The sequence below is a fragment of the Rosa chinensis genome, chromosome 6 (assembly GCF_002994745.2).
Source record: "Rosa chinensis cultivar Old Blush chromosome 6, RchiOBHm-V2, whole genome shotgun sequence".
NCBI lineage: Eukaryota > Viridiplantae > Streptophyta > Magnoliopsida > Rosales > Rosaceae > Rosa > Rosa chinensis.
In genome coordinates this window covers 50,069,610-50,095,926 of record NC_037093.1, presented here as the reverse complement: position 1 = coordinate 50,095,926, position 26,317 = coordinate 50,069,610, and the positions used below count along the sequence as shown (strand labels likewise).

Sequence of the window (26,317 nt, the reverse complement as noted above, 5' to 3'; positions counted from 1 at the left end):
TATAAAAAGACCCTTATAAAAACTAAAAAAATTACACACCTGTTTAGCGCAGGAGGTGTTATTTAACTCGAATGAGTGTAGATGGTGGATGATTACATTAGGAGTATTTTTATTGGGACCTCCAAATCTATAACTATAAATAGCCTCTTTACAGCTAGTGTTCGACACGTATTCGGCTCGATTTTAACTCATTTGGCTCATGTTCGTAAGATAAATGAGCTAAGGTTGAGCTCCATATTAAGCTCGACAAAAAAAAAAAAAGAGCTGAGGTTGAACAAGGATATATTCAGCTCATCTAGCTTGTGAGTAGCTCGAGCTTGTTAAAGCTTAGCTCGTTTGTTAAAGCTTAACTCATGAAAATTTATAGTATAGATAAAAATATAATTTTTCTAATCTCAAAACTTTAACTCTTTTTATTACCTTCCTTTTTAATTGGAAGAGAATCTGAGAAATTAAGTAAAATATATTAAAATAAAGAACAATACCTGTGCAACAATTAAATTTACTTTTTTTAAAAAAAAATTTTAAGTCAAATAAGCCAAGTCGAGCCTATTCAAGCTCAAGCTAGTCCAATGAATAGAGCCGAGCCGAGCCCAACTCGGGCTTAAGAAAAATATTCAAGCTGAGCCGAGATGGAGCATGGAAAAAAAATATTCAAGCTTCAGTCCGGCTCGAGCTCGATAGAAAACAAATGAGCCGAACATGATCATCTTGGTATTCGCTCAGACTCAGCTCATTTACACCCCTGCTCACTTGACCTCACTCTATTAGTAATTATGAAATGACATATATAACCTACTATAAAATGACTATTAAGGACAATAATTATACCAAAAAATATTATATTGATTTTCTCTAAACTTTCCAATTCAATAATATTAGATTGCATTATTTATTATTTTCCTTATCTATATTCATTTTCCAATTTCACTACATACTCATTAAAGCATTCATATATATTTAATAAGAATTAAAACTATAATTAAGACCATGTGACATTAAATTGTATTATATACATGTTGAACACATATTGTTGAGGGAAAACAAAATAAATCATATTATGACTTAAATCTAAGTCTATCCATTATATTTGTAAAACAAATTAAAAAAATTAGCAATTAAACAAAATTAAAAAATATTTGAATAATTAATCATAAGGTACAGAAAATAGAGAAAATAAACTAAACATTAAGAAAACATGATTAATCTTCATTTTTTTTTTGCACAACTAAAACACAAAAAAAGTTTAAAAAAAAAACCACAGAATAATTCATGTTATTTTCTTGTTAATTAGAAATTAATTTTTAAAACTCAATACCTTGTGTTTGATTTTTTTTATTAAAAAAGAGATTTATATTGTCTGATTAAGGAATGGATATGTAATTAAGATTTATAGAGTAATTAAATAATTGAAATGATTGTGTTTTTTCTTTTAAAAATAATAGTGTGTTTGCAAATTATATGAGTGAGGTTATTTGAGGAACTTTGGTTTGATGAGTAAATTTAGTATTTGAAAAATTGATTGGAGGTGTAAAAAGCATGGGGGTAGGAGTGAAATCATTTGATCTTCTTTATATATGATAAAAAAAAAATTAAATTTGAAGGCTCCAATAGAAAAATTCTTACATTAGCGGGAGTGAACAAAAAGTTGGGGGAGGTAGTTTTTTTTTCTCCTTCCACAGTTCACAATTTTGTTATTTGCTACAATACCCTCCAGTTATTAAATGTTATAATCATGGGAAAATTTGGCAAAAGTAGGGAAATAATCACTCTTAATGATAAATTTGGTTGGCAAAAATAATTTACATACTTAAATTGTAAAAGTATATATTGACTTCTTAGTTGTGTATAAGCATATCAGACCGGAGACAGAGAGACTTCTATTAGGGTTAGGCCTGAGTGGTGAAGAATGATAGAGAAATCAATTGCCAATACAATTGGTCAAACGTTACATCGTTTTTATTTTCGATTGCAAATTTTTTTTATTTAATTAATAATTTGGTTACAATAGGGGAAATAAAACAGAAACATGGCATGTGTTTCATGGAAGCTACAAAAGGGAATAGAAGACGCCGGCGTTGAACAATATAAGAGCGTTATTCCAAACAGAAAACACATGTGCCTTGTCCTCCTAGCTACAAAGTATTTTGTATCCGTACACGGCTCTAAGCCACAAACAGTTGTGGGTAATTTAATGGGCAGTAGTTTCTTCCCTTTCCATTATACACTATACACCACATGCTTCATAACACCATAGTCATGATGAGGCTTTGCTCATGACCTCATGTTGTGCTCGTGTTGAACGAGGAAATTCTATTGATTCGAGATTGATGGCAATTGGTTAATGGAATGTTTAGATCATGATATTCTAGATTCGTAGTTATCTAAGTATGTGTGGTACTCTTTTTTCAAATAGAATATGTTCCAGAATACAAAATTAGTCACTATTTTTGGGTTTATAATTTTGTAAAAGTTTATTATTAAGTTCCTTCAAGTTTTGCTCAGTACCATTTGGTCGTTTTCCCTTCATAAGTGAAAAGTTGTGAGTTCGACTAACCAAAGACTAGTTATGGCATTTGAATTGTTTATCTGATAAAAAAAAAAAAAAGTTCCTTCAAATTTTAACTATCATAACAAAATCATGACTATCATAATAAATTATTTAATGATACAATTCTCATAATAAATAAAAAAGAAATGTCCACGAACCATATTCAAAAGGCGGCTCTCTTGCCGCACTAAAACCCTAGCCTAACGACGACCCATTTTGTCGCCATTATCCATCGTTTTCCGATCCCTTCCCATACAGTTTTGATTCTGTATCACAATTTCGAGATCTCTCCTCCAATTTTATCATGTCAAACATTGATTCTATTACCAAAAGCTTTGCTACCTCACTTGCCATTGCTACCAATGAGGTTGTGGACATCTCTTCCATGTCAGATGGGGGAGCACAGCGAAACTCCCAGTCGTATCTTCTGGTAAGGCCTCTAACACAAAAGCCAACAAATGCTGTAGACTTGAAAAGGCATTTTCATCGAATTTAGGTGCTGAATAAGGTCTTTAATGTTCAGCAATGAACTCCTGACCGATTTCTTTTCTTTTTTGATCTTCAAGGAGATAGAAACAAGGTATTAATGGGTGGCCCGTGGAGTTTCAGTCGTGGTTTGGTTGTTATACAGCCATGTAATGGAGTGTCGTCTTTGCGATCTATAGAGATGGAGGATTTATTTTTTTTTTGGCTCGCATCACAAATATGCCGTCGGCGTATGAGCAAAGGAACACTATTGCAAACGTTGCTTCTATTGCAGGTAAATTCCTTTATCTGGATCAAAAGCTTTTTGATGCAACTGGAGAGATTAGGGTTAGGGTTTCACATGCAATTTCGAAACATTTCTTCATGCAAAAAACCCTAAAGTTTGCCAAAGGTGTTGAGCAAGAGGTTCACTTCTTCTTTAAAAATCTCGTGGGCAAATGCAAGACATGTCATCGTGTGTTTCATGATGGGGATGCATGTAATGTTGAAGCTGCAGCGCCGACGGTCATTGTTGCTCCACCACCGGCGGCAAGAAAGCTAGAGCTCAATGGCTCCTTTGTAGAGTTTCAGGGAAATCAGAAAAAAGGATGGAATGTTTCACTTCCAAGGTCTTACCACCCCCATTCTTCCACCGATTGGAATGTCTCTATTTTGGAGGAGCTGAGACACGTAAGGTACGCAAACCTACTATTATTCATAGTGCAAAAAAAGACAGGCTAGTGAAGACAATGTGTTGGCTTTAGTACTCGTGGACACTGAGCAGCAAGCAAAGATGGACTGACCCTTCCCTTCTCCAAAAAAGCTTCAAATTTTTATGTCTAATTTACTGGAGGGCAAGACAAGCCCTATTGCTCCCTCCAAGAAGGTAAAAATGCATGAGTTCCCTACCACGTTTAGTGCAAAATCTCTGGGTTTAGTGGAGACACCAAAGCAAGGACTAAAAAATCGAAATTTTCGGTTTTTTCACTTGTCGAAATTTCCTTAACCTTCCGTGTAGATTTCGATGGATATTTTGGAAATTTCCCGAAATTTCCTGAAATATCCCGATTTTGGCGATATTTTGCGAAATTTTGGGCATTTTTTTAGAACCTTCAAAGGATATTTTGGAAATTTCCGGAAATATCGCTATTTTGGCCATATTTTGCTAAATTTTGGGTTTTTTTTTGGGAACTTTCCGTCTCTTTCCAGTTCCCACTCTACCACTCATTCTCCACAAGGTCACCAAGGCTCGAACTTTGGTCACTCCATTGCCTTTTGAGAGCCTTGGCCAACTCATACATGTCCAATCAATAACTAACATAGAACAATCTATTACATTTTGAATTTTATTTACCAAATTTTCAAAAAATTTACAACAACATTTCAATTTTGAACTTGTATAAATAGGGTTTAGGGTTCCACTCATTCCTTGCACCGAAAGAACAAAGTTTCTTTCTTCTTTCTTTTACTACTTCTTCACTCTATAATTATGGTAAGTAATAAGTTAATATTATTAACCATTTAGTTCTTATTGTTATTCAACATTTACCGTTTCATCTTAAATTATTACAAATTACTATATAACAATGTTTATTCAAGGTTTTCTTTTCATATATAGTAGACAACTGATAAAACAAACATATCCAAAAGTTTCACTTAAAATTTCCATATTTTTCTTCAAATTTCCATCATTTTTCTTTATTTTTTATTGAAATCAATATATCCTCTATATTTCCGTTTTCGAGATCATCGATATTTCCTTGAAACTCGATATTTTAGTCATTGCACCAGAGGGTATGTTAGTGCTTGCTAAGGTAATGATACCTAAACCTGTACAAGTAGAGCTTCTTGGTGGAAAGAAGAAGAGAGGTGGGTCGCTGGGAACCAAGAACAAAAATCCTCCTAAAGAAAAGAAAGTTCCTGCTGAAGATGTCCTGAGTGTTCTGTATTCAAGTAAACCTCCGAGCCTAGTTTAAAGGGCAAGGAGAAGATATAGGTTTTTCTTCTATGTTTAGCCTATAAACTATGTAATTGTCTGGCATAGTTATAAGCTCGCTTTTAATAAGTGAGCGATAAGTTCAAATATTGTTGGTCTATCTTATGTACCACTATGGCTCCTCCACGAATCCTTGTTCTGGCTATTGTTATGTGTCAGCAGGTGGGTATATAATGGTTTTCTTGGTATGCGCTTTTTTATCAATAAAATTTTCATTAGTTCAAAATAAAATAAAATAAATAAATAAAAGAGGAATAACTTCTTACTATGAAATTACACTTTTACATTAAGAAATAGGGAAAAGATAAAATAAAGATTTTGTCCTTGCTCGGTAAGTGGGTGTTTTCAAAAAAGCCACGCTTTTGGATAAGCAAGGCTTAAACTTTCTTTTTTTGAAACTTTCTCAATCACACTATTAGTGTATATTAGCAGTTGCAGTCACTTGCTAAGTAATTGAGTAAGGACAACAATCTCTTGGATCTAGATCCATTGGTAGAAGATAAAAGTAACTTAAACTTATAAATAATTTTTTCCACGGTCAGATATAGATCTAAGGGTGATTGAGTATAATTTTTTACTCAGTTACGCCAGATAAACATTAATGCAAACACAAGGTGAAGAACCGAAGACGAGAGTGTAAGTTTTCTTGATATCATATTCCTAATGAGCCCTTCTAATGAGAACCACTAAAATGAGGACTAGCTGAAGATTTTATAATAAATGGTTTGGAGACTTACTTTTCGATTACATTACGACAAATCAATCATTAGATGTTTATGTATGCATGAGTAGATCACTTCTGAAATTTTCCTCCAAATTACTAATTATTAAGGTACCGAAGTAGATCAAATCAATTGACGAACCAAATATGTTAAACAAGAGCAATTCATGTTCATAACTGATAAATCACAATTATGAATGTCTCAACGAGATCATTTATGTAAATTTTCAGTCAAATTGATGATCATTAAGGCATCCAAAACTGTAATTTACACGAACGAACCGAAGTTGTCCAACCTGAATCATTCGTGTAAATTGCAGTTTTGGATGCCTTAACGATCATCAATTTGGCTAAAAATTTGCAGAAGTGATCTACTCATATATACCTAAAAACTGAACGGTTAAGATGTGAATATGCGATCGAAAAGTAGACAAAATATAGAAATCCTTTTATATATATATATATATTTATATATATATAGGGCCCTTCCACTAAGGGATCCCTTTTTTTGGTCTTTTCTAGGGATAGGGCATTAGACCAACTTTTCGATCACATTTTGTCATCTCAACCGTTTAGTTTTTAGGCCATAATGTGTAGATCATTTGTGCAAATTTTCAGCCAAATCGGTGATCGTTAAGGTAATCTGACGAACCAAATCTGCAAACTTGAACAGTTCATAGTTATAATATTAAATCGCCATTTTGAATGCCTTAACTATAATCAATTTGGCTGAAACTTTGCAGAAATAATCTATACATTAGGACTTAAAAACAGAACAGTTGAGATACAAAAATATGATCGAAAAGTTGGTCAAATGCCCTATCCCTAGAAAAGATCAAAAAATGGATTCCTCACTAGAAGGGTCCTACACACACACACACACAGAGTCCATCTCCGCTACGGACGTCCGTACCTTGTCTTAGGTACGAATTTCTAGTTTTTTTTTTCTTTCCATTTTTCGATCACACACTCACATCCTAACTGTTCAGTTTTGAGGTCTTAATGTATAGATCATCTCTGCAAAATTTCAGCCAAAATGATGATTGTTAAGACATTCAAAACTGCAATTTACAACAATAAACACGAACTGTTCTGGTTCTACATATTCGGTTCGTTAGTGTAAATTGCATTTTGGATGCCTTAATGATCATCAATTTAGCTGAAAATTTGCAGAAGTAATCTGTACATTAGGACCTAAAAACTGAACGGTTAAGATGTGAATGTATGATCGAAAAGTGGGAAAAAACTAGAAATCTGTTCCATAAACCTCCGTTCCTAAGCAAAGTTCTATACACACACACACACACACACACACACACATATATATATATATATGATAGGGTTAAATATTGTTTACTCCATGAACTTTTACCCAAAAAACACTTCAGTCCTTGTCTTTCTAATTTCACACTTTTACTCCATGTACTCTCAATTTTAGACCAATAGGTCTATTCCGTTACTCTTAGTCCAAAAATTCAGTTAAATTGTTGACGTGGTAGTCTTTTGGTTGTAAAATGTCTATTCTACCCTCACTTACTGTTTTTTGTTTTTTAATTTAGTTTTTTCTCCTTTTTTTTTCTCTCTCTTTTTTCTCTGCTTCTCTTCTTCTTCTTCTTCTTCTTCTTCTTCTTCTTCTTCTTCCAACTCTTGACCTCCGCAACAATATCACTATCCTACATTTCCTAAAATAAACACAAGCATTCTGCCACTAACCCAGATCTAGCATAAGCACCAATAACCGATGTCCATGATAAAAGATCTCTATTTCTTAATTCATGAAACAAAACCAAGGATTCAACAGGTGTCCCACATCTGGAATACATAGAAAAAATCAAAGACTTAACAGCTTATGAACATCCAATTCCACTTTTCACAACAAAACCATGTAAACATCTACCTTCTCCTATAGCTTCCATATCCACACAAGCTTGAAACCCAACTTCTAGTGTCCTAAAATTTGGCCTCACACCATCTCCACCAATCCTATGCATCTCACAAAGACATTCCAGACCCTTCTCACTCTCACCATTATGCACATACCCAATTATAACCTCAGTCCAACACACCACATCTCTCTCAGTAATTTCATCGAGCACGACACACGCATCCCCCATTCGACCACATTTCGAGTACATGTAAACAAAAGATGACCCAACTGCGGAATTCCCCGTGAAAAGGCTGAATTTTGAAGCCAGCCCATGAACAACCTCGTCTTGCAAGAAGCCCAAGCCTAACAATGCCAAACCTGAAACGGAGTCGGCGACGAAGTGCTCTAAGGTGGAGCAGTTGTTCGGAGCTCAGATTCGAACCCAAAATCGAGCCCGAGAAAGAAGATGATCCAATCCAGGGAGAAGCTGATCCGATCTAGGGAGAAGACGACGAACGAGCTCCAATGGGCTTGGGGATGTTCTTTGGTGGCGGCTGAGCTAAGACGACGTCGGCAGTGGTGTTGTCAATGGCGGATTCGAAAAGGGCGCAGGATAGTTGGAGAAATGGGTTTTAGAGAGAGAGGTGGTGGGCTTGTTCTGATTTGGGTGGTTACTAATGAGGTAGGAGCTGAAGAAGTGAAGGGTGAGGGAAAGTCAGAGGACCCATTTGCAATATGTAGAAGGAGCTCTTTTCTTGAGGTCGGCCATTTTTACTGTTAGTGCTAGTGCTAGAAGAAGAAGAGATAAAGAGGTGGAAGAAGAAGAAGAAGAAGGACGAAGAAGAGAAAAAAAGGAGAAAAAACTAAATTAAAAAACAAAAAACAGTAAGCGAGGGTAGAATAGACATTTTACAACCAAAAAACTGCCACTTCAGCAATTTAACGGAATTTTTGGACGGAGAGTAACGGAATGGACCTATTGGTCCAAAATTGAGAGTACACGCAGTAAACGTGTGAAATTAGAAAGACAAGGACTGAAGTATTTTTTGGGTAAAAGTTCAGGAAGTAAACAGTATTTAACCGTATATTATATATATACAGCTAAGGAAGAGTAGTTACAACTTCTCTAGGCCCTGCTACTTGAGTTGATTTGTTATATGAACTACACTACTATTCGAAACTTCTAATCCATATATTGTCACATTTTAAAAATATATAATGACCTAATTGAGGTGTCATAAAATTAGAGGCCTTGTGCGGTGGCACCACCCCATATCCCAGGGCCACCCCTGCCTAATCTGTCCGTGCTCATAACATATTCTATAAAGATTCTATTTTGTATATTTAGATTTGTTCCCCCATTGTAAAATTTAGTAGTTATATGCTCTGGCGTTTTTGATGATTTTCAAATTATTGTGAGGTTAAATGTAGTTTGTACAGTTGAATAGTTGTAGATAGAATCATTCTCATATTCAATCCTTGTTATGCACTATGTTCCTTTTTAGACATGATGAAATTTGTGATGATGTTATTTTAGTTCATTACGTTTATCATAATTATAATGACGTTAGAAAATAGTAGTGGGGAATTATACTTGTGAGAGTAGGTAGTTTAAAACAATTTCTTTCTTTTATTATTATTATTATTATTTACGTTTTTATCCATGATATTTTAACCTTATAGGGTTATAAAGGTAAAAAGGATCATTCATTGTTGACAACACCACTTCTCTTAAATATAGTTTAGATTTTTTATTTTATTTTTTACGTTTTTATCCATATTATTTCAATCTTTAAGGGTTAACGGTTATAAAATTAGTTATGGTTGACAACACCCTTTCTCTTAAAGCTTCTAATGAGGACTATTAAAATTAGAACTTCGTGAGGATTTTCTAATAAATGGTTGTGAGACCCATTTTTCGATTCGACAAATTAACCGTTAGATGTTTAGGTATTCATGAGTAGATCATTTATAAATTGGCAGATGAACATGAAATGTTCAAATTTGACAAATTTGGTTCTCCATTGATTTGATCTATTTTAATACCTTAACAATTAACAATGTAAAAATAAAAATTCAAAAGTTATATTCTTATGTATACCTAAACATCTAACGGTTGATTTGTCGAATGTAATAAAAAAGTGTCTCACAACCATTGATTAAAAAGTTCTTATGAAGTCCTCGATTTAAAGATTCTCATTATAATCTCTCCCTATAGTATAGATGAAATTTGTAATTATTTTTACGAGATACAATTTTAGCCATTTAAACTTGTTGTTTGTCGTCATTTTTTTTTTCGTTAGTTTTGTTTAACTTTTTGGGAGGTTCTAGTTGGACCTCCAATTTTTTTTCAATTATTAATAGACTTTGTCAAGTCATACGAAAAGACAAATAAGGACAAAGAGAGCAAAATGGAAAAAAAAAAAATTTAATTGAATGTTATTTAGGGACCTCCTAAATAACATTCAATTAATTTTTTTTTCTTCAGAATTTCCTTATATTGTCATATTGTTTTATAATTTACCTAAAATAATTATGTAAAAATAATAATTTCTATACATGGCCCATCATTCAATACAAAAATAAATTCAAAACAATCTGATTTGGAATTTCCATAAACTAAATTCATTGAATATTATGATATAGTTATTACTCGATCTTCGAACCCAAAACCCTTGAAATCTTTTTTTTAGCAAATTTAGAGGGATTCCAGCAACTTATGAAGATTGATAAGCAATCCTTTGATTAATTTTGGTGGAGGATAGACCTACACATAAGAGAGCAATATCATGTGATTTTGATTCATTCTTCTTCTCATGGTTGAAGATAGAGATAAAATGTAGAATAACTGATTATTGTATCTCATGTTCAAGGGTGTTTTGGTAAAAATAAGGAAGTCTACTTAGCTTTTCAAGTATTCTAAAAAGTAAACTAGAGGTGTGCTAAATATGGGAGGTCCAAATAACAAATTTAGAGGTCCAACTAGAACCACTAGGCCTGGGACTTTTGACCCGAAAACCCGCAGAACCGGCCCGAACAGGACCGAAACCGGCTGTTCGGTGCGGTTCTTGAAAGAAAAACAGTGGCTCTCGGAAGAAAACCGAACCGATATAGAAAAGAGAGGTCGGTCCGGTTCCTATATGTTTAAAACACAAAACACCGAAGGAACCGATATAATGGAAGAATTTCCACCTGGCATCGTATCATTGGCTTACAGCTAACGGATTAGACTAAAACCCTAAAATTGTAAACGCAGCCTCGAGCCTTCCACTTCAGTTCTTCACTTCTTCTTCGGTTTTTCCTCCTCCTTCTCGACCTCATCCTGACATCCTCGATTTCACCATACTGAAACCCTAAAATTATGGCCTCCGGCCATTCCTTCACGCCTTCACCCGATCCCCAATTCAAAAAGTTCAAACAATTCGAAAATCCCCAAATCCCCAATTCTTCTCCCCAAGTCTGAAACTCATTCCACTTATTCCAATTCGAAAATCCCCAGATCTCCAATTCTTCACCCCAAATCCCCAATTTGTAATGGCCTCTGAAGGCTCTGATTCAAGAACTCAATCTAGTCACTCCACTAATTCAGTAACTGGCAATGAGCTCGTGGCTGCTGCACAAAGACAATGAAAATTGGAAGATTTTGGATTGGTGGAGGGTTAATGGTTCAAAGTATCCTAACTTGCAAGCTGTGGCAAGGGATGTTTTAGCAATCCAAGTTTCCACAGTAGCTAGTGAGAGTAGTTTCAGCACAGGAAAGAGGGTAATTGATCCACATTGGAGTTCATTAACTCCTAAAACAGTTGAAGCCCTAATCTGCCTCCAAAATTGGCTCAAATCTGATGCAATAATGGGGTTAGAATATATTCCAACCATTGAGGAAATGGTGTGGTTTGAGGATGTTGAAAAAGATATGTAACTTGCTCACTTGCATTTTTACTTTTCAGTGTTATAACTGTTATTGCATATTTGCATAGCTTGTTTTTGCAACTTTTAAGAGTTTAAGCCTTCAATAATGTGAACTGTTTTTGTTTTTTACACTTATGCAGAACAAGCAGAAGAAGAGAGAAAGAGATTGGAGAAAATCAATGCATTAGTAGCAGTGGAAGAAACTCATGCCACTCAACAAAGCCGAAAGGGTGAAAAGGCTTCCAAACTGTCAAAGAGTAGTGATGCATCAAACTCTTCCAAATCAGTTCAAAAGGTGGAAAAAAAATAAAATAAACAACCTCAGGTTTGTTCACTTGTTGTTTGCAAATTTGCATTCTTTGTTGAGTCTGACGACTTGATGTCTTCATCATGTTTGCATTATGAAAGGCAGTAACTCAGTCTATGGTTTCTGTAACTCAAGTTTGACAGTTTGCATTCTTTGATTTGTTATGAATTTATATACTTTTTCTGTTTTTTCAGTTTAGTGAGTTTACTTTTTTTTTTTTTTGCCAGGTTGTGTTTGGAAGTTGGAACTGTGGAAGGCTGCAATGCTGCATTTTTTTCATTGTTATTTGACTTATTTCAGAAGCCCAACTTTTATTGTTTCATTGTTTGTTGAATTGGAGTATTGGACTATTGCACTATGTTACTATGTTGTTGGTTATGCACTATGGAGCTGTACGAGTGTACTAAGTTTATTTCAGTTGATTGTTTTCTTACTTGTTGAATTTGATGACTTTGACTCTTTGATGTTTGACAATTTGATAACTTGATTATTTGCTTGACAGTTTCTAACTTTCTATGACAATTTGATTCATTGATTGTGTAATACTGTCTTGATAATGATAATTTTATTCATTGATTTCAGTTTTATGCATGTGTATACATGTAATGGTAAATAACAGTGAGTTTTAGTAGTTGCCCAGATTGGGACTTTAGGAGCACTATGCTTCAGTTTTGCAGTTTGTGTTTTGCCTGTTCTGCAGACAGCAGGAACCGAGAAACCGGCAGAACTGATCCGAATGAAAACGGTTCGGTTTGTGCACGGTTCCAGATTAGAAATGTGACAAACCCGAACTGAAAACAGCTTATGCAGTTCCGGTTCGGTTCCTGTATTTTTTTTTTCCAAACCCGAAAAGTCCCAAGCCTAAGAACCACCCTAATTTTTTATGCATCCAATTAAAAGATTTCATCTATTGAGGATTTGATAAGAAAAAAGAAAAAAGAAAAAAGAAAAAGAAAAAAGAAAAAAGAAAAAAGAAAAAAGAAAAAAGAAAAAAGAAAAAAGAAAAAAGAAAAAAGAAAAAGGAAAACACAAATGTATACGTGTTTATATCTAATATGGACACTGTTACAGTTTTACGTACCTTTATTCACCAAAAAAGCAGGGAAAAGGCAGGCCTGCTTGCAAGTCTTTTGAACCATGGACACAAGCTAATAAATATCATCTAATCATCAACACCTCTCTTTATCGAGCTATTTTATTGTGCATGGTGGGAGACTGCCCCACAAAAATGAGTGTTTGTTGTTTTGGATATGTCTGCTTCAACAAGAAGAACAAATTCGTAGGAATCAACACACCACCAGTTCCAGAACCATCTGAAATCTACGATCACAGATTCAGAGCCAGGCCCTTGTTGTTTATGTCATAAGACTGACTCGGAGTTTGGGCCAATTATGTTCTTGTGCAAGTGCTTCTATTGGAATCAACTCAAAGATTTATTTCCACCAGAGCCTGAACCCTTCTCCCTGCCTGCTCCAATTCCTCAATGGCCTCCAGGTATGAGGATTTGAGTGCAAAGATTTGATTTTTTTTGGAAATTTGAATGTGGGTTTTGTTTAGTGTTTGGGTTGTTCCTGGATTTTGGGGTGAAGGGTTTGTGGATTGTGCTGAATGCATTCAATTGTGGTGGTAAAGTTTGCTTCTTTTTGTTTTTGATGAAATGGATTTTTGGTAGTTGCAGTTACCAATTAGTGCTTACTGGGTTACTTTTATTCTCTGCAACAAAAAAAAAAAAATGATGAGCATTTGACTCGGGAAAATTCAGCATATTTTGAATTTGAGCTTAATTGCTGACATGCAAATCACAATCTATGCAAGAGGCCCTTATTCATCATCATCAAATCTCTTTGCTGTCTGCATATGTGATTTTGTATACTCTGGTAGGCAATGCACGTCTTACGTGTCGAAATTCGTCATATCATTGTTGAATAGTTGCTCTGGTGATCTAGTTTTTTTATGGAAGTTTGCACTTTGGTTCAATGAGCCTGATCATGTACTTTAAGTTCAAGATAAGTGATGCAGAAAAGAATGCACTTTTTCGAGGCTTGACAGCAACAAGTAAATTGCTCAACTAGTTTCTTTTCATTGATCATGTTCTTTAAATTGAAGATAAGTAGATATGAGTTAGAAGAGAATGCACTTTTGTTGAGCCTTGAAAGCAACTTTTAATATTCTTTACTTGCTTGAATTTCTGGTACTGGGTTTCCATTCATGTTGTCTTTAGGCACTTATTTTGTTTTGTTTTTCTGAGTACATGATTGCTATTCTGGAAACTCCAGCACTCGGGATCTATTTATTCTTCCTTGAATACTGAAATAGGTTACAATTTTGCTTGGTAGTTTCAGTTTGTTGCTTCTTGTTATTTGCTCCATTGAGTTATTGTTCATGCAGTCATGCTATTCATATTGCTAACAGACAATTTAACTTCTGTTTTTCTTAGTTCATGAAAGCTCCAGCACTTGGGGTCTATTGATCTTTACTTGAATAAAGAAAAATGAGAGATCTGCTTCTTAGTTTTGTGCTGCAATATACTTTGAAATTCATCTTATGTCTGGATGACATTATTCTTTTTCTTTGGGTGCGTCATGTATGTTCATACAAAGATTTCTAAATTATTCTATATTTCTCTCTTGAAAATGAATAAAACTAAACTTGGTAATATATATAGCTCATATGTTCTTTTGGCCTCCATTTCCGTAAGTATTCCGCAATTTATGGAGTAATTTTCGTCTCTTCCTATTTTGTTAGTGATAGATATTGTCAACTCTGTGCAACAAGTGAGATTCTTATATTTATTTAGCTATCTTCATTATCAGGATAAATTTTAGTGTGCTGGTTCTGAAAAGTTTTCAGTCTTTTCGTGCCTCATATTCACCTTTTTTTGGAGCTGACTACTGATGAGCATGCAAAATTTTTGAGGTTGTACAAATTCAGAAACAATATCTTCAAGTATGATGAAGTATTGACTTAATGAAACAAATATACAGAATATAGAGTCAAGGAGAAACTTATTGGTCGAGAATTGATAGTATAGAATGGTGAAAATATATCATGACCAGATTTCGTGAACCTGAGATTGGAAATTTGGCTCTGGTGATTGAAATTATTTATTTGATATGACAAATTGGATTGCGTTCTAAATGATTTAAGCATTGTGTTTTCTTTTTCAGGTGAAGGTTTTGCTTCTGGAAAAATAAGTATTGGAGAAATAGAGGTTTCTAAGATCACCAGATTTGAACGAATCTGGGCCTGCTCTCTGCCAGAGGACAAGAAAAAAACAGTTACATTTTATAAGCCAGCAGGAATTCCTGATGGATTCCATAGCATGGGTCATTATTGCCAACTCAATGGCAAGCCTTTACACGGCTATGTTCTTGTGGTTCGAGAAGTAGATTTGCCAGAAACAGCTGGTGTTCAGGAGCATGTGAAGTCAGCAGCTCTTCGAGAGCCACTTGATTACACACTGGTGTGGAGCCCTGATGATGGGAATGAGGAAAGTTATGGTTCATGTGGCTACTTTTGGTTACCTGATCCACCCGAAGGTTACAGAGCAATGGGCTTTTTAGTTACCAACAAGCCAGGAAAACCTGCGTTGGATGAAGTAAGGTGTGTTAGAGCTGATTTGACTGACACATGCGAAACTCACAGCCTACTTTTTAATACCAGCATCAAATCTGCAAGTCTTCCTTTTCAAGTTTGGACTATGAGACCACGTCATCGGGGAATGATGGGGACAGGGGTCTCTGTAGGTACATTTTTCTGCAGTAGTCACTGGAGTAATGGAGAGGAACTGCAGATTGGGTGCTTGAAGAATCTGAATCCTAAGCTCTCTGGAATGCCAAATCTTGATCAAATTCATTCACTTATCAATCATTATGGACCCACTGTTTTCTTTCATCCAGAAGAGGTCTACTTGCCATCTTCTGTTGCCTGGTTCTTCAAAAATGGAGCGGTATTGTACAAAAGTGACACAGATGTAGGCGAAGCAATTGATGAAAGTGGCTCAAATTTGCCTGGTGGGGGGACAAATGATAAGCAGTTTTGGATAGACTTGCCTAGTGGTGATCGAAGAAAGAATGTGATATATGGAAACTTGGAAAGTGCAAAACTCTACGTTCATGTGAAACCAGCTCTTGGTGGGACTTTTACTGACATTGCAATGTGGGTATTTTGTCCCTTTAATGGACCAGCCACTCTCAAAGTCGGACCTATGGATATCGCTCTCAGCAAGATTGGACAGCATGTGAGTGACTGGGAGCATTTCACACTCCGAATATGCAACTTTACTGGAGAGCTTTGTAGTATATACTCCTCACAGCACAGCGGTGGTCAATGGGTAGATGCATATGCTTTGGAGTACATAAGCGGGAACAAAGCCATTATCTACTCGACGAAAAATGGACATGCAAGCTTCCCACATGCTGGGACTTACCTTCAGGGGTCTGCAAAGCTTGGGATTGGAATTAGGAATGATGCCGCTCGCAGTGAGTTTTCTGTGGATTCAAGCCGCCAATATGAAGTAGTTGCGGCTGAGTATCTTGGAGATGGAGTTGTTACTGAGCCAGGTTGGCTGCAGTTTATGAGAGAATGGGGTCCAAAAATTGTATACAATTCAAGGACTGAGCTGGATAAGATCATCAATGTTTTGCCTGTGATGTTGAGATATCCTGTGGAGAACATCTTTTCAAAAATTCCAGTTGAGCTTTCTGGGGAGGAAGGTCCTACAGGACCAAAGGAGAAGAACAATTGGGTGGGAGATGAAAGATGGTAGCGATGCTAGGTTCGTAACAGACCCTACTTCATGTTTTTTTCATCCTGCAGATCATGTTGTTTTTATATACTTCTTTCATCCTGCAGGTCATGTTGTTTCTATATGCACGCTTTGAGAAATCATTGAACTTCAAGGCCAGCCTTGTTGTGGTTGTAACTCTCATGTATTTTTGCCATATGTAAATAACAATATGAGATGGTGGCGAGAGGGGGGATGGGGAAATAGGTTAGAACTGCAATAGATTAAGGGTTTGATCCCTTATAGTGTTATCAGTGTTGCGGAAGTACAAAAATATGAGATTGTGAGGTGTGTTCTTCCTATTTCTTTTAGTCCCATAGGATTTTTTTTTTCTTTTCATTTTTTTGTAGCCCAAAGAATGCTAAATTTGTGCCTAGACCATTTGGTCTAGTGAAATTAGTCTCTCCCCTTTATAAATGGGAGGTCCTGAATTCGACTCTAAAATTAGTCGTATATTGTCGGTGAGTGATTATGTAATAATAAAGAGAGTGCTATAGTTGTATCTTCCTTATATTTTGGTATCAATCTCCCCTAGTCCCCAACACATTCCTTACCTCAGCTGCCCAGCAGAAGTAAAATACTTCTTTTTACTTCTGGTAAATGATTACCGAAAGAAGAATGCTTACTTCGGCAGGTGGTGAATGATTCTATCAAAGCCATAACATCAGAAAGATTAGACATTTTAAACAAGGTTCCTTGGAGAAGTTAGGAAAGACAAGTGACTGTGAAGCACACCAAAAATGTTTGAAGCATATTAGGCTAAAGTTTATTAAATGACAAAACCCCTCAATCTATGCTAGTTTGATCAAGGCCCTCAACTATTATTACTATTCTATTCAGTTATTTGACATTTCATGCAACACGCAACCATTGGTCAACTTCATTTCTTAAAAAAGGAGGACTCATGCTGGTAGTTCAATTATTGTATGCATACCCATGGTTTGGCTTGGTTGAAATCTCTGAATTCACTTCAAATGACATTTTCTTGTCTCATACAGAAAGACCTAGGCAACTTGCAGCGGGGTTTAAGTCCCATGACCCGAATTCGACCGATTCACCATATGTGTAGATAATATTCAATTGCACCCAATTCAGTAAGAGAAAAGAAACTCACTCAAGAGGAATGCCATGCCTACAGAATGTGATCATTTTGACTACATCAAACCCTCTCTCCCCCTCCTTTCAGAAACCAATCATCTTGGACTGGACAAACTCATCTGTCTCTCTCTGCTATCCATCGAACAGATTACAGATCTGGAATCATGTGCTTCCTTCTCGAAGACGAACGCCGATAAACTTTGTCGTCTGGTGTGATATGTCAGAAATAGAATAGGAGACTCACCCGGTTAACAATTTTGTTAACCGTTAGATTTCAAACTTGATATCCAACGTTCCATAATAAGCTGACGTGCCCAAGCATGGCAAGCTCGGAGCATGGAAGAATTTTCGAAAAACGCTCACTCCGTTATCGATCCACAGCTCAATATGTAGCCCTTGTTCCATTTTCAGAGACCAACAAGTCCTCACCATGTCCCCAGAATCTCTCAACCCAAATGCCAAACCATCTCTCTCAATCACATTCTCAACTTCCTAGCCTGGCTATATTAGTATATTCCTAGCTTTATCGATCACGCGCATTTACTGTGATTACAGGAGGATTGGGTTATGTGCAGCTATACTTCTTCTGTTTCAAAAATCGTCAATTGATCCATAGGATACAAGATTGTATTTTCAATCGTAAAATTCGACAAAAAGTAAACACAACGGATGAGTGTATATATGCATGGTTTTGTATTTTGATAATTACTCGAGCTAATTAATATCCTTTTTTCCTTGTCACAGGAGGATTGGGTTATGTGCAGGGTTTTCACAAAGGAGAGATGCACAGCAACATGACACATCAGGCACTGCTACGTACATTAACATCTCCTCCAACTCATCGTGACCGAAACATGCACTGTGGATGTAGTAACCAGATCACCTCATTTTCCACAACACCAGTACCGTACCTTACCGTACCTCACCAAAGCCACAGCCATAGCCACAACAACCATACCAATTCTCTGCTCAACCTCCTTCGGCTTTCTCAAGAGTAATATACCGATCAACTCTATCACCAAAATAAGCGCAAAAAATGACGATGATTATGGATTTTTATAGGACATGAATCTGCACAAGTAAAAGGATGTCGGTAGACATTGGTGCTGCACTAATGTCTATTTTAGTAAACAACCGATGTTTCGCTAGGTGATGACTATTCTATCACTTTTAGATATGGTGGAACACTATGTGTATTACAAAAGTTAACATCGAAAATTATGATGTTAAACATCAGTGAAGGATTGATATCCATTACAAAATTTGACATCATTAAGTACAAATTACTAATCTAAAATATCTTAATTAAGATCAGTATTTTGTCAAATAATGATATCCCTGTTATACTTTCAGATACAGGTTTTCCACGGCATGTAGCCATATATAAACTCCAATACGCTTAGAAAGACATTCATTAATAATGAATCATATTTATTGATGGAGAAACTTACACAATCACATGGTTCAAATGAATGAGTGGATAAAATTTGTTGTATATATCAGTATTTATCGATTATCAAGTGGGTCGTTCATTTCTTACGAGTAAATGTGATACATTGTGTTAATATATATATATATATATATATATATATATAGTCCAAACAAATAGTCTACCTACAGAGGAGTGTATAATCATGTTTAGAAGACAGTAGAAACTGCCAACTCACCATTCATATGGTGTGTGAGTTGCGATATTGCAGGTTACTGTTCATACTGGATTGAGCTTTAATGTTGACAGGTCAAGAGTGTAATTTGATTGGACGGGAAGGGCAAAACTGTCACGTCATTGATCATTGAACGGTTATGAACAGTAAATTCATCTTTGGGCTTGGGTATAGAGTATATTAATATTAATTAGAAGCCCAACCATCTAGCAGCAATGAGGTAATAATAAAAATACCGTATCCCTTTGAAAGTTTTTTTATATTTTTAACTGTTCAAATTATTAGATTGCAGACTGTAATGACAATTAACTATTTTCTTAAAAAGATTAGATAATGTAAAAAACAAAAAAGAATAGATAATTTGCTAAGGAATGCCTTAGACGGGGACATAGACTCACTATACAAATCAATCATCATCTGAACTAGTTCTATGGTGTATCATCATCAATTATATAATTTAACTCATTCGGGAGAATGATATCTATCAAAATGGTCCAGGTTCATCTTTTGTTATAGCGCATAAACATTTCTTACGCAATATTTTTCAGTCACCAACGTTCGTTGAATCGATTGTTACAAAAAGAAAAATTTACCACTTATAGTTTGCACCTTCTCTTAATATATAGAATTGTCAATGTTTCATGGAATGTAGTGACGTAAGATTACCTTGAAACTCAGTCAAACGAAACTCCATCTCCCCCTTTAGCTACAATGTTTCATTGATTTGTCCCATCTCTAATTGGATATTAAGGTTAGAATTTCACTTACAATAATTATGAGTTGGTCCCATCTCTGATTGGATATTAAGGTTAGAATTTCACTTACAATAATTATGAGTTGGTCCCATCTCTGATTGAGTCCTGATTGATGCGTTGCACGAGTTGGCGTGTTAGTTCGTGTGATCGAGATTTGTCTTCGTTCATCTTTGATGTACACTAACCTTAGAGTTAGCAAAATGGGTGGAGTATGGAAGGGAAATTTATCTTTAAGGACCAACAATGATACATAAATATCTATCTTATCGACAATAATTGGTGACCACGAATAATATAGTAATTTAGTACAACTTTTATCTAATTATATTTATAGAAAATTACAAAAAAGTGTCACTTTAAAACTTATATTAGTCATTTTTTTTTAAAGGAAAGACAACAAGCTATATTAAGTGAAACTAAGGAGTACATGGAGCGATGCACAAAACATCGAAAGAAAGCAATAAAACATAACAAAATGCACAGACACATCTATAATAAAGAAAAAATAATAAAGCATAACTAGATGCACAATCGCATCGAGAAGGAAAGGTAGCCAGGTAACCATGTGACTTGATGCCGACTGGCATCGCTGCACTGCATATGTCACTAGAGCAGTGTAAATGTAATAGTAACCGTAACTGTAACCAATGATACGAACACCTAGGGGAGGTGATTCACTCACTCGGAGTTCGAAAGTAACCGAGGGTGTTAAAAACTTAAAAATTAGCAAACGAACTCCCAAGAACCAGAACCAATACCAGATCAAAATGAGCAGTTGTCTTGGATCCAAGATCTAGAATTGAGGACGACCCGGGTCCCAAATACGGATCCAAATCCGACCAGAATCCAAAATCAAGTCTGCCAAAACAAACATGACCAAGATCTAGGCCCAATTGCATAACCAAGATCCAGCCCATATGAAAACAGCCTGGGCACCCGAGCGGTTGGGCACCCTTCCTAAGCCACACCACCAAGTAGCCGAGCCGCCGAAACAGACCGCCGCACCTTCAGGATAGCATGGCAGAGACTAACGTGAGAACACTGCAACCAGGTGGCCTGATCGAGATGCCTCTTGCCCAACGAACCTGATCTCAGTGCCTTTATCCACCAGAAGTCAAACCTCCGTCGCCGGAGATGGTCTGAACGCCGTGACTCCAACCAACGTCGGAACCACACGGCATCAACCCTACTAGCCTGAGAGCAAACCGGAAAATAAGAGCTAGGATCCCAAATGTGATTTGGATCCACAGAGCCGCAAAGGAGTCTCCTTCTGGAACCTGCCGGAGGACGAGCAATATCACGCCAAACAGAAGTGATTGAATCCCATCTAGAAACTGACAAGATTCGAGTGCAACAACCAAGGGGTTGGACGGAGAGAATCCACGAGTTCAGAGAACTCGGCAGCCAGGTACCAAGGGTACCATCAACGATCGGAAAGCACAACCCTAGGGTTGGCCGCCGCACAAGGAAGAGAGCGAGAGCTCTCATATTAGCTCCGATGATTTTTACTTTGATTCTGTACCGTAGACTTATATTAGTCATAAGGCCACCTAAATTGTTTTGTACCACTTTGGGGCCCAAAATAATCAGCTCCTTTTTATGTTATACATATTTTACCCTCAGCTGTCTATTATTTAAATTTCTGTTTCAGATTCAGTTGCCCTCAGCTGTCTATCATCATCCCAAGTCTTGAAGAAGGAGTTCAAGGAAGAAGCTAGAGCACAAGAGGAGCCACCACATCATCTTCATGACAAAGATTCCATGATCAACCACTTCATCATCCTTCATATGTGATCATCCCTAGTCATTTCTAAACTCTATTCTTTGATAGCTTAATGTTTTCCATTATGTTGATGCTAGTTTATGTAGATATGTGTGAGTAGTCTATTGTTGGGGCTAGGGTTGAAAGCCCTAGCCAAACTTGTAATGAATTGATGTTTGAATATTATTTGATGAAATTTCCATATCATCTTCACATGCTAATTCAAGAAATGAATACTTGTATTTGAGTTTAGCTAATTTGAATACTTTGCATTTTTCATTACATGAACAATGTTTAGAGAGTAACTAGCTTTGAACATTGAAAACATGATAGCACACTAGGTGTGTTTGTGAGGGTAGTGAGTTAAAATTACCTAGACCTAGGATTGGTTTGCTTGCTTGATTATCTAAACTCAAACCTTTATGCATCTAGGAGCAAAGAATTGATACTTATCCGGTAATATAACTTGTTCTTGGTAGGCCTCATCAACGGGTCGGGCCTGGCCAGGCTTTATTGTAAATTGAAGGGTCCAAGCCCATCCATTTAATGCGGGCCTCATGGGCTTTTTCTGGCCGGGTCGGGTTAAGCCTTGCGGGCTTTTTCGGGGCGGGCCTTGCGGGCTTTATTTACAAATAAATCTTTAAAGATAATATTTTTTATAAACTTATATTTATATATCATACACTCCAAAGAGAAACCTCTATCAACTTAAATAAAATGGGAAAACCGACCGTTGGATGAGATTATTATAATAAATTATGATTGTGGTAAAAAATTTAGCCAATTTCACTATATTTTAGAATCCGATCAAATTGGTCAACCGTCGTCACTTGTATGTTTTCTTGGTTGACCGATGGCATGACGACCGCGAAACGTGCTTATTTTTTCACATCATGTCTGTAAATATTCCATCGATGGATGTGCATGGACATAAGATAAAAATTTCAATTTTAATTGCAAAGATGTTGGCCTATATCAATTTGCCTCCTAAAGTTGTATGACTTGTATATTGCATTTAAATTGTTGAGGTTCATTCTAAAGCAACCATGAAGTGGAAAATGAATTTAGAGAAATCAACCGCTCGATTGAGAGATTGTAATGTTTTATGGTGATTGTTAAAAATTCAGCTAATTTGATTCTCGTTTCGAATTCGATCAACTAGGTCAAATTTAGTTACTCTTATAAACCTATATCTATATATCATACACTCCAAAGAGCAACCCCTATCAATTAAAAGAAAATGGAAAAATGGACCGTTGGATGACATTATTACAATAAATTATGAGTGTGGTAAAAAATTTAGCCAATTTCACCATATTTTCGAATTCGATCGAATTGGTCAACCGTCGTCACTTGTACGTCTTCTTAGTTGACCGATGGCATGACGACCGCGAAACGTGCTTATTTTTTCACATCACGTTTGTAAATATTCCATCGATGGATGTGCGTGGACATCAGATAAATTTTTTTTTTTAATTACAAACACATTGGCCTATACCAATTTTTCTCGTAAAGTTGTATGACTTATACATTGCATTTAAATTGTTGCGATTCATTCTAAAGCAACCATGAAGTGGAAAATGAATTCGGAGAAACCAACCGCTCGATGGAGAGATTGTAATGTTTTATGGTGGTTATAGAAAATTCAGCCAATTTGGTTCTTGTTTCGAATTCGATCAACTAGGTCAAACTTAGTTACTCTTATAAACCTATATTTATATATTATACACTCCAAAGAGCAACCCCTATCAATTCAAAGAAAATGGAAAAACCGACCGTTAGATAAGTTTATTACAACAAATTATGAGTGTGGTAAAAAATTTAGCCAATTTCACCGTATTTTTGAATCCGATCGAATTGGTCAACCGATATGTAGAATATATATATATATATATATATATATATATATGCACTAATGCACATATTCTATATAGAAGTATAAGAACATCCACACACACACAAATATATATATATATATATATAAACACACGCACAAATATATATCTATATGTGTGTGTGTGTGTGTATACACACACACATATCTACATATATATATATAAACACACACAAACATATATATATATATATATATAATATAATATAATATTTTACTGGCTTTTTGATGAGGCCTAGTTCTTCAGTAGTTAGTTTCGCACTTATCCGGTAGAAATTGATAAAATCAAAAGAGTTTAGGCCTTAGTATTCTTATCCGGATGCTAAGAGGGTAATTGGATACTTGAGATTGTTTTACTTATAGTTTGAACATCAATGCATGCGAGGGAGGTTATGGTGAACAACCTAAAGCTTTAACTTCCATCCATTCTATCACATCTAGTTTACATTTCAAGTTTTTATTGCGTGTTCATTTGAGTTGAAACCATCTCCAAAACCAAAATCAAACCACAACACCATCTTTCATATATTCATAATGAACTTTGGTTCACTTGTGAGCCCTTGTTTGTAATTTGTACATTTGCATATTCATCTAGCACCATTTAGGTTTTCCCCAGTTAGAGTCGGTTTTCCAACCCCTTGGGTACGATATCCCATACCCATAATCCCTACACTATAACTTGGCCCTTATACTTGAGGGTGGCTATTTGGCTGACATGGTGGTGGCGGTGTTGGGCTTGGAAATGCAAAAACTAGTTGTCAAAGCTACAGCCATTTTGCTGCTTGTTGAGAAAGAAGCTATAAGTATTTATACAAAGATACTGCTATCTTTCTGCTTTGCTTTGTGTGTGTGTAGAGATTCCAGATAAGGCCTTTCCCTTTTTGGTCCCTGGATCCCCCGGCAGAGAAAACTAGGGGTTGTGTGCATGCGTGAATCCATGATTCTCTCTCTTAATCACCTTCTTTCATATTGCAGCTTTGTCCTATTATTGGGGGCTTTGTCCTGTTATTGCAGGCCAATGTTCAAAATGAAAAGACAGAATGGGTGAAACGCTTCCCAATTTCTATCATCGTCCTAAACTTAAAACCACCTCAGCTTGAAAAGCCTTGTCTCTGCATCTCCCCAACTTTCAACGTCCTTCCATTTTATAAACCCAGTTCAACCTTCACTCTGTTTTTTATCCACGCACAAGTCAATATGTGGCCCTAGGTAATGTGTATTACAAAAGCCCTTTCCCAGTGATTCCAATAAGGCATTTCCCATTTTGGTGCCTGGGAATGCAGATCAGAGAAAGTCTGAAAACTAGGGGACCTGTGCATACGTTAGTAATCCATGAAAGTGACTGACTCTCTCTCTGAAATCTCAATCATGCGTGCCAAGATGTAATGTCCTGTTTGAAAAGACAGAAGAGTAAAAACGCAGAGAACGTCTTCCATGCTTAATGCTCGGCCTTTTTGGGTCCTCAAGTGCCTCCTTATTAAGCAAAGAGTATTCTGTGGATCAAGGTCCACCTGCACCAAGCCGGAAATTGGCGCCTGTCGGTCACGGGCGGTTAAGTAATGGGTGGATGGGTACTCCACATGGGAGGCACGTGATGGGTGGGTGGGTACTCATCCTCCGGCAAGTTTTCCATGCACCACCAATTTTGGCCGCACAAGAGGCGGTGCACCACCACTCACGGTGGTGCCATGTATTTTCCGGCCACATTCATGGAGGAGCAAGGAGGATGAGTACCATAGCATCCATGTCATTACATCCATTCACCATCATTCTATCTCAACCAAATTCTAACCATTTTGGTTCCAATTCAACCAAACACTCTATTACCCAAAAGTCCATCATCATTAATACTCCAATATCCATCATGTTTTAGGTTTAATCACCATCCCTCACTCATCATTTCCTACTCCAACATACACCATCACTCCCATGACATTTTCCCTTAATTTTGGGATCTATTACCACTTTTCTACTCCACCTCCATGCTTCTTGGAAGTTGTGAGCTGCTCTCTTTTGCTTCTCAACACCTTTCTCTCTCCATCTATTTAACCACCCACTCTCTCAAGGAAGAGGCATCAACCACACTTAGCCACTACATATTTTTCTCTCTCTATTCTCTACACAATCCACCACCATCTCCTCCACAAAACCTTCATCTCCACCACTTCATTTCCCAACTACATCCCTACTCATAACATCTCACATATACCAAGCATCATCATCATCTCAAGTCTTGAAGAAGGAGTTCAAGGAAGAAGCTAGAGCACAAGAGGAGCCACCACATCATCTTCATGACAAAGTTTCCGTGATCAACCACTTCATCATCCTTCATTTGTGATCATCCCTAGTCATTTCTAAACTCTATTCTTTGATAGCTTAATGTTTTCCATTTTTTTGATGCTAGTTTATGTAGATATGTGTGAGTAGTCTATTGTTGGGGCTAGGGTTGAAAGCCCTACCCAGACTTGTAATGAATTGATGTTTGAATCTTATTTGAAGCAATTTCCATATCATCTTCACATGCTAATTCAAGAAGTGAATG

The 26,317-nt window shown here is 36.3% G+C and overlaps 1 protein-coding gene across 3 annotated transcripts; it reads left to right on the top strand.

The window, feature by feature from the left end:
• Positions 1-12,946: 12,946 nt before the first annotated feature.
• On the top strand, positions 12,947-18,460 carry LOC112173234. 3 transcript variants are annotated; one of them, XM_040509056.1, is made up of 3 exons: positions 12,947-13,310; positions 14,984-16,593; positions 18,445-18,460. In XM_040509056.1, the coding sequence occupies exons 1-2, from the start codon at positions 13,208-13,210 to the stop codon at positions 16,582-16,584; spliced, it is 1,704 nt and encodes a 567-aa protein (XP_040364990.1). In that variant the 5' UTR covers positions 12,947-13,207; the 3' UTR covers positions 16,585-16,593; positions 18,445-18,460. The 3 variants fall into 3 exon arrangements, with proteins under 3 accessions (XP_040364990.1, XP_024166593.1, XP_024166592.1); XM_024310825.2 differs by lacking the exon at positions 18,445-18,460 and adding an exon at positions 16,671-16,898; XM_024310824.2 differs by lacking the exon at positions 18,445-18,460 and having other exon boundaries at positions 14,984-16,898.
• The last annotated feature ends 7,857 nt before the right edge of the window (positions 18,461-26,317 follow it).